This window comes from Dama dama, chromosome 19 (genome assembly GCF_033118175.1).
Source record: "Dama dama isolate Ldn47 chromosome 19, ASM3311817v1, whole genome shotgun sequence".
In the NCBI taxonomy this organism is placed as follows: Eukaryota; Metazoa; Chordata; class Mammalia; order Artiodactyla; family Cervidae; genus Dama; species Dama dama.
In genome coordinates this window covers 75,113,068-75,122,400 of record NC_083699.1, presented here as the reverse complement: position 1 = coordinate 75,122,400, position 9,333 = coordinate 75,113,068, and the positions used below count along the sequence as shown (strand labels likewise).

The 9,333-nt window shown below is 52.7% G+C and overlaps 1 protein-coding gene across 3 annotated transcripts in view; it reads left to right on the top strand.

The window, feature by feature from the left end:
* Positions 1–2,298: 2,298 nt before the first annotated feature.
* SLC37A1 (solute carrier family 37 member 1) overlaps positions 2,299–9,333 on the top strand; it is a 71,757-nt gene continuing 64,722 nt past the window's right edge. Inside the window, exons 1-2 of one of the 3 annotated variants that reach the window (XM_061167525.1) lie at positions 2,299–2,367; positions 7,249–7,437. In XM_061167525.1, coding sequence (XP_061023508.1) covers positions 7,382–7,437 — 56 coding nt within the window. In that variant the 5' untranslated portion in view covers positions 2,299–2,367; positions 7,249–7,381. Of the gene's footprint in view, positions 2,368–2,815; positions 3,093–7,248; positions 7,438–9,333 lie in introns of those variants that run through there. The other 2 variants (XM_061167524.1, XM_061167526.1) reach the window with 2 other exon arrangements.

Sequence of the window (9,333 nt, the reverse complement as noted above, 5' to 3'; positions counted from 1 at the left end):
ACAATCATACAAAATAATAACACAAAAACCATATTTTGTAAATATTACTATTTTAATCTTTGTAAAATTAATAGGGGCTTCCCTGGTGGCTCAGTGGTAAGAACACTCCTGCCAATGCAGGAGATGCAGGAGCTGTAGGTTTGTTCCCTGGGTTTGGAAGATCCCCCAGAGAAGGAAATGGTAACCAGCTCCCATATTCTTGCCTGGGAAATTCCACGGACAGAGGAACCTGGTGGGCCACAGTCGATGGAGTCACAAGAGTTAGACACTACTGAGTGACTAAAACAACAACAGCAAAATTGATAGATGAATATTTTTGGCGAATATTATACAGACCAGCTGAGGTTCTGCTGGTGTTCCCCAGTGTGCCAAACAAGTATCATCACTTTCTAGGTGAGAAATGGTGTAGAAATGGAGGGCCTCCCTGTGCTGAGTTCTCCCGCATCTTTTCACGCTGTTGGCAAGTATGGATGAGGCCTTCTGAGTTGGGCAGGACCCTGAGGCTAGGGGCCAGGAAACAGGTTTAGAAACAACCAGTACTAGTTCATTGTGATGGAGAAGGAAATGGCAACCCACTCCAGTGTCCTTGCCTGGAGAATCCCAGGGATGGGGTCGCACAGAGTCGGACACGACTGAAGTGACTCAGCAGTAGCAGTTCATTGTGATAGAGAAGTCAGGACCCAGAGGTTTCCGTGGCGTCCTGGGAAAGCAGTAAACAGGCAAATACTTGACCTGGGTCTTGAAGTTTGAGCTCAGTAGAAAAGGCTGGTCTGGAGGGCCAAGGTGGAAATAGCAACTTGACGTGTGAGAAAGTCTTGGAAACTAAAGAACGGTCTGAGCTTTGGTCCTGAAGTCACGGGTGGCTTTGGGTCTTGCTTTCTTGCTACTAAGGACTGGGGCTCATTCCTGATCCAAAGAGAGGGTCTTGAAAGGTTTTCATCAGGAACGCCAGGATTCGATCTGCTTCGGGAGGGCAGTTTGAGGTGCTGGAGAAGTGGATTTGGGGAGGGAGGGCTTGGAGGCTGGGAGCCTGAGGAGCCCTGAGCAGAGCCCTGGGCAGGTGATAGTGCAGGGTGACTTGGAGGGACAGGGAAGCCAGTCTGGGCAGGCTTGGATCAGCAGGAATGGAGAGTTAGGGAAGGGAGAACTGTCTGAGAGCGGAGGTCTGGGGAAGGAGACCTCACCAAGGGGAGGCAGAAATCAGGAGACAGGGGCCGCCTCCCTCGCAGAGTGAGCAGCAGTCATCCTGCGGCTGAACCTCGGGCTTTAGTGAAGTGGCAGTTCTCCTTCCCACATGGAGGAGGCGTCTCAAAAGCCAACAGAGGTGGGGTATTTGACACCCAGTTCAGCCAGCGGGGAAGAATGACACGGAGTTCCTCAGGCACAGCAGGGCCTCTGAGACCCTGGGAGGCCTGGCTGAGCAGGTGGGTGCCTGGCCGTGCACGTGGGTGCCTGCCCAGAGGCCGAAGTGCCCTCTGTCTCCTACAGACCTCTCGGGCATTTACCGCCAGGCCTTGAATTTGTTTTAGCTTCCAGCATTGGTTTAACCATGCGGACACTTCTGCCTGGAGTTTCTTTTCTGTCTCATGGGGCCTTTCCCGGGAGCTGCTTTCCTGAGGGCAGGCACCTGGGCTGGTTTTGGATGTCATGTGTCCACCCTGGGTGCTCTGCGGGTCCCCCAGGAAAATAATCAGGCTTGGGTGGGGAGGGGGCGGTGCCAAGGGCCCATTTTTGGCACAAAATGAGCATGGGATTAGGAGAGGGGATGTCTGACTGCACAGGGGAGGTTGGTCTAGAGCAGGTGAGGTGAGCCGTGTGTCACACACAGGTGTGATCAAAGATGGGTCAACACAGCTATCATGGGCCCCATTTTCATTTAATACAACATCAGTCTAAGTCTGACCCCTGAGAGGAGGTAATAGGAATAATGTTGGGGGCAGGTGGCAGCGGCAAGGCTGCCCCTTTAGTGCCAACCTTTCTTGGAAGCTGCGCTCTGGGTAGGACCTGCCTTGAGGACAAAGCGTCCTTGGGGAGCGCCTCTTCGGTCAGTGGGAACTCAAGCCGGGGCGCGCGCAGGCAGGTGTTGGTGGGACCCGGGGCCTCGGGGAGGGCTCCTGCGCGGCAATGCCGCGGGCTCCGCGTGGGGGCGCCCCGCTCAACGTCCCCGGGCTATCAGGGCCCCCGGGCGGCTCCGGGGCCGCGGGAGGACGGGTGGGGGATGAGCCGGAGGGGAGGGGCCCGAGCCGGCGCCCCGCTGTCGCTGAAAGTGAAAGGGCCGCCGGGGCCTCCGCGCCGCCCCAGGAAGTCGCGACAGGAAGCGCCCGCGGCGGCCGGGCCGGGCGGCGCGGCGCGGGCCTGGGGGCGCAGGTGAGGCTTGGGGACCCGGACGGGGCGGGGAGACGGTTTGCAATGCGCGGACCCATGCCCACCGCCCGCGCCGGCCGGGCCTGGGGACTCGGGCGCCGGGGCCGAGTGACACCTGCCAGCGCTGGCGACGCGCGGGGAGCCGGGGTCCCTGCGCCGGGCGCGCGTCTTTGTGCTGGTCCGGGGGCGGGCGCCCCCCGGGCCCAGGGCGGCGGATGCAGCCGGAGGGGGGTGGGTCGGGGGAATCACCCGGGCGCCCCGGGACCCGGGAGCGGAGGCGCGGAGCCGGTGCCGGGCCGGCAGCCGCCCATTGGAGCTCCGGGCGCGGGCGAGCCGAGCAGTCCTCCGGGGCCCCTCCCGGGCCGCCGGGCCGCGATGACAGCTATGCCGGAGGTCGGGCGGGGAGCAGGGCGCGGGGCCGTTGTGCGGCGGAGACGGGGGCGTGCCCGCCTGTCCTCCTCCGGGACCGACCGCGGGGAGGAGCCGGCGCCCGCACCCGGGGCCTTCGGGTTGTTTGTCTTGTGAGCGGCTGGTCCCCAGAGCCCGGAGCCTCCGGGAGTGATTTACAGGACTCAGAGCCCTGGAAAGTCACCCGGCCTCGGGGCACCCACCGTCTGGCTTATATTTCCTCCTGCCGTCCCAGCCTCCGCAGCCGCCCTGCTGATCCCGGTGACCTGGCAACCCGGGACTGCGACCCCAGTGCTGGAGGCCCCTCGCCCCACCGTCAGGTTTGAATTTCTCTAGCCCGTCTTTCCTTTCCTCTCCCTGGGCTGCCCGCCTGGAGAGTGCCCACCTGCCCTTGAATTTCAGTCGTCTGAGGATGTCTGAGTTGGCAACTAGATTAAATTTCCCCGTTGCTCCTTCTTTAAGGCCTTTCAAAATCAACCCTGAGAACCTAGGACTGGAGCCCCCCGAGTCTCACCTCGTGGTTTTGGAGGCGCCTTTGCAGGCTCTGTGCTGTGCACACCACCTGGGGCGCTGCTTGTTGATGGGAGAAAGCGGCAGAGGTGCAGGGTTCGCTTTGTATTGAAGCCCAGGAAAGAGATCCTGGCTATTGTCATTAATCTTTAATATTGCTGACAGCCTTTAAAGCACAGACCATAGAAAGTGTTTTCTCTGGACAAGTTTCCCTCACTCATTCTTTCTCTCCCTCATAAAAGAAAAATGTATGAAAACTTGTTTGCCTTAAAATAAGACCCAGCTTAAAAACTTTGCCTTTAGGTAGATTATTTAAGGCATGCATGGGATTGCTTTGATTACTGACGACAGAGCTTCAGTTGTGGGAAGACCCTTTCTGTGTTATTCTCTTCACTGCTTGCCTTTGAGTCTCTTTTTCACCTCCAGTGAGTACACAGGACTCTTCCCCAAGTGGTGAGGCCAAAGGTGGAGCTCCAGAATTAATATTGCCTTCAGGTCATTCCATTTCATCGTTTTACAGTTTGTAGACGAAGTTGGGCTCTTTCACATGATGGGTATAAAAACATGCTTTTTGGATTGTAACAGAGATGCTGTGGTGGGGTGCTTCTGAAGTTGTTATCTTTGAAACTGGATATTCTTACACTTTTCCCTACTGTGGTGGTGAGTTCCAGGTGTCTATTAAGAGCCATTTTTTTTAAAGTGCATGTTCTTTTTATGTACTTGGGTTGTGTGTCAAAAACAAGGCTTAAACCAAGTGATTAGCTCCAGTTCTACTGTTCTCTCTTTGGAGAGGACCTGCCCAGAGGAAGCGAGGTGGGGGAGGGGACTGAGGAAAACTGAACCAACCTGAATTTGCCTCAGGTGTCCAGCGCCCCAGGCCAGCCTCTGGGCTTCTTTCTCAGAGTGGCCATGGAGCTGACAGGAAAGCACAGAGTTGTCAGCAGTGTCCTCGGAGATCTTGACCCGCCCTCGCTGGAATGATCAGTGGTCACCGGTCAGACTTTGGAGGAAAGGGCCTAATTAAATCGAGCTCTTAACGTCCAACATGTAAAATCACTATGTTTACACATCTTAATTGCACCAACGGTGAGAATTTACAGCACTGGAGTTCACCCATTTTATAGGAGGAGGAAGAACCATGGTTTTCAAAGGAAATCGAGATTTTTTTTTTTTCCCTGCTGACTTTTCCAATGTCTTCTGGATTTTGTTTTAAAGTTCCAAGTTTTACCAGCCTTGAATTGAGGTTTATTGATTAGTTGATGTGTTCATGTGTGCTTAGTCGCTCAGTCATATGTGACTCTTTGCTACCCTTTGGACTGTAGCCCGGCTTCTCTGTCCATGGGATTCTCCAGGCAAGAATACTGGAGTGGGTTGCCATTTCCTCCTTCATGTGATCTTCCCAACCCAAGGATTGAACCCACATGTCCTGCACTGCAGGCAGATTCTTTACCTCTGAGCCACCAGGGCAGCCCCTTAGTGGGTGTAGTAGATGCAGTAGGATACTTCCAGATAAGCTGTACCTAGAGAAGCAGTGTCTGGACAGAGGTGGACATTTGCTTCTGACCATCCATTTCCGGGTGCTGTAAAATTCAGACCAAATCCTTTACTTTAAAGTCATCACCCAAAAATTGGTTCTCAGTGTATGGGTGCAGTCACTTCAGTCGTGTGCAACTCTTTGCGACCCTATGGACCATAGCCCACCTGGCTTCTGTGTCCATGGGATTCTCCAGGCAAGAATACTGGAGTGGGTCGCCCTGCCCTCCTCCAAGGGTTCTTCCCAACCCAGGGATGGAGCCCTGTTCTCTTATGTCTCCTGCATTGGCAGGCGGGTTCTTCACCTCTAGCACCAGCTGAGAAGCCCCTTTAGGTTGAAGTAGCAGAATTTTAGTAAAAATCTTTTTAAAATCTAGAGATAGGAGCAACAACAGTGTTGAAACACTTGCGGAGCTTGGTTCCACGCATCCCTTGGGCGCTGGTTCTGTGCTGGACCAGGGAATGGGGCTGGGCAGCTGCCTGCAGTCCCTTGATGCCTCTCATGATGTCTGCTGAGAACAGAACCAGCTCCTCTTGACTGGGCATCTCCTCCACACCAGGCTCTGTGCTCAGGGCTGTCCACAGATCGCACATCTCATTTTTAATAGCAACCCAAAAATGTAGGTGCCACCATCCCTGTTTTTTAGCTGGGGCAAGTGAGGGAGCAGGAAGTTTGTGACATGCCTGGGATTACCCAGCCCAGGGCCAGCCATGAGGGCAGGTAGCACTCTAGATGGGATGATGAGCTTGTAGGAGCAAAGGTGTAGTTCTCCTGGCTGAAGCAGAAGGAGGGGCCTCATTGCCTCTCTGAGAGGAGATGGGGGTTGGGGAACAGGTATGACAGCCTGTTGCTCAGCATCGCAGCAGTCATGTCTGACTCTTTGCAACCCCATGGACTGCAGCACACCAGACTTCCTTGTCCTTCACTATCTCCCTGAGTTTGCTCAAACTCTTGTCCTTTGAGTTGGTGATGCCATGCAACCATCTCATCCTCTGTCAGCCCCTTTTCCTGCCCTCTATCTTTCCCAGCATCAGGGTCTTTTCCAGTGAGTTGTCTCTTCCCATCAGGTGGCCAAAGAATTGGAGTTTCAGCTTCAGCATCAGTCCTTCCAATGAATATTCAGTACTGATTTTCTCCAGGATTGACTGGTTTGATCTCCTTGCAGTCCAAGGGTCTCTCAAGAGTCTTCTTCAGCTCCATGGTTCAAAAGCATCAATTCCTCAGCACTCAGCCTTCTTTATGGTCCAACTCTCACATTCATACATGACTCCTGAAAAAACCATAGCTTTGACTACACGTACCTGTGTTGGCAAAGTGATGTCTCTGCTTTTTAATACACTGTCTAGGTTTGTCATAGCTTTTCTTCTAAGGGGCAAGCATCTTTTAATTTCATAGCTGTGTGATGACTTGCCAAGGTGCATTTTGAAAGCTCACTCTAGAGGGAAGGCAGGAGTGAACATGGGGATCCTGAGGCCCTTAGGAGTATTTTAGATCCTCTAAGTTAGAACTATTGGCTGTTACTTGTCTGTTATCTCAAGAAAGTTGTTTAAAGACATTGAATACATCTCTAAGCTTTAAATCAAAATCAATGTTCCATCAAAAGTAGCCTTCTTTAAAAACACCATATAACCTATGACTTTTCTATAAGCACTAAGATGGAACCGTACGTGCTCCCGAGTGTGTGGTGTGCTCTGTGATGTAATGCATGGGTCCCCAAGATCCTTCCTCACCCAGCGAACATAGGAGAAAAACTGGAAGACAACACACGTGGTGAGGTTGGCTTTGGGATGGGCAGCCAGGCCTCCCTGCCCCTTTCTTCCTGTCTTGCTCAGAAAGGGGCCATTTTCCAAGGCCCCTGCAGTGACCACAGGAGTGAGAAATGAAGAGGCTGATTTGAGGTGTTCATCCCCATGGCAATACATGTATTTAGACTCCATTGCAAAGCCACAGTCAAATGATGGGCTTGATGACCCGCCACCTGGTCTAGGCCTACGTTCCTCTCTGTTACTGCAGCTCAGACGTGGCCTGGCCCCAGCGGGGGAATCAGGACCAGCTGGTTGGCGGCCCTCTGGGGACTGAGTACCTGGTGTGACCTCTGGGCTCCTTCTGGTCTCCTGTGAGCATGAACGTCGGCTCTGTTGAGTGTGGTGGTGAAGAGTGAGTGGTTGATCTCTGGACGCCTCCCGGATGGAGATAAATTCAGCCCTTCTCTCTTCATGCACCCTCAGAACATCATGTGAAGTTCCTTTCAGTGATGGTTGAATAAGCTGCTCCCCCAGGGCAGACACTCCACCCCCGCCAGGTGGCTCTTGTGGTGGGAGCGCCCTGTCTCATCTGGCTCTGCTCTGGGCTGGGTGACCACACTGCATGCAGTTCCTTCCGCCAGGGCCTCGCACAATGCCTGACCTTTCCACCCCTCCTTCTCCTTGTAGACAGCCGAGCCTCTGCTGGAGGGAAGAGAGGAGGCGAGTCCCCACGAGCATCCTTACTCACTTCCTGGGATTAAGAACCTATTTATGAAGCATCTTATTTTATGACTGAAGCTCCACATCCAGGGAGACATCAATGGCCCAGCTTCCCCCTGGCATTCGCTTCATCGTCTCATTCTCCAGGGATCAGTGGTAAGTTGGGGACACTGTGCCACCCTGCAGCCAGCAGGTCCCCCACACCGCATTTCCCGATAAGATACATGTGGATGCCCGCCCTCCCCATAACTGTTGAATGGTTTATCCGTGGTGGAAGTGGTGACCAGGAATTCTGTTGAGTTGTCCACCTTTGGTTCTGCAGTGACAGACAGACTGAAAACCTCTGAGGTTCTCAGTGGTTTCTGGTCCACTGAATATCATCCTGGTAGGATGAGTAAATGGTTGTGGGTGAAATAAGTGTATTAACTCTGAACTTAATGAGTGGTCTTGCTGAGCCGGGACTTTGGAAGAGAAAATGAAATCTGAACAAGTTAAGCACAGACCAAAACACCCCTTTCTGTTCCGAGAGCATCTGGTGTGCTCTCTGAGAGTCCTTCTCACAGGAGACGTGTGAATCCCACACACACTCCTTGGAGGAGGCTGAAGGTGAGGGTGGAGTCTAGAGCTGGGCTGTCTGGGCTCTAAGCCACACTCTCTCCTGCTAATCTCTGTCGGGAAGAGAAGTGTTTTCCCTCCACCCTGTTAGGTTGAATGATTGGGGGCATGTGAATTAAACTGACAAAAGACAGATGCACAAGAGAGAAGACAGATTCAGCTATATGTGTGTGGGAGTTCACAGAAAAAGGTGACTCCTGGGGGCCTTAGAATTTGGGGTGTATATACCACCTTAGTAGGGGAAGAGAAGGAGGAGGGCATGTTTGGGAAAGCAAATGCCTTTTTGGAAAGGTAAACAGGCCCTTGGGAGACTAGCAGGGGGCCAAGATACAGTTGTGACAGTGTCTGTTTGGGTGTGAGGTGGGTGCTTCCCACCTCTGGTACTAAGACTCAGTCTCTCCTGGTTGCTCCCGGGGAGGAGTGATGACAGTTGAGTTGTTTTGGAGGCTCTGTTTTTAGGCAGATGAGAGATTTCAGAAACTCAAATGCCTTCTGCTTACAGTAATGTTTATGCCGCAGCGTGTGTTCTGGGTCCCTTAGGTTCCATCTCCCGGCCATGTGCCGCCTACACATCCTTTGCAGCTTCTCTGGCCCAGGCTGGTGGCTGCTGTGCCCACAGGGTCTCAGATGTGACTTCAGACATCTGGCTCTTCCTGGAACAGTTTGCTTGTCGATTCATTTCTCATCTAGTGCCAGTCTAGACAGAAGTGGTTCAACACTTCCTTTTTTAGTGGATATTTATTTTTGTTTTCTTTTGTAACTTTATTTGGATACAATTTTTCAAACTCCCAGGAGAAAATGATAAGAATGTTACATAGAACTCTGGTAACCACAAATCCCCCCCTCCCTTTTTTTTTTTTAGGTTAAAACCTCAGAGATAGAGCATTGCTTCTCACACTGTAATGTGCTTGGGAATCATTCAAAACTTGTTAAAATGCAGATCCTGACTCATAGACCTGGGGTGGCACCTGAGAACCTACATTTCCCAGGTGATGTGATACTGTGGGTCCACAGACCATTCTTTGAGTAGCACAGAGATGGCACATTTGTCTTCATTTCTGTTCCATCTCTACCTCAAACTTGCTCTTTGACCTTGAAAGGTTATTTAACCTTTCTAGACCTCAGCTTCCTTGGCTGTAAAAAAAGAGAATCAATGTCAACATTCCTGCAAAGGACATTTTTTATATTTTTTAGCAGCACTCTGATCTCCGGGGAGCTGACTTCTGTCCCTTGTGTGCGGCTGTGACCAGCAGGGGAGTCTCAGGACCTTCTGTCCCATTACGGAAGCCAGTAGAGACCCCTGAGTCTCCATCCCGCCGACCTTCTGCCATAGCCCAGGTCCAGCAGGAGGCAGGAGAGGACCTAAGGTGGGCGAACCAGCCTCTCTGTCCTGGGGCTTTGAATCTAGAGTAGAATGAACCTAGGGCAGAGGAAATG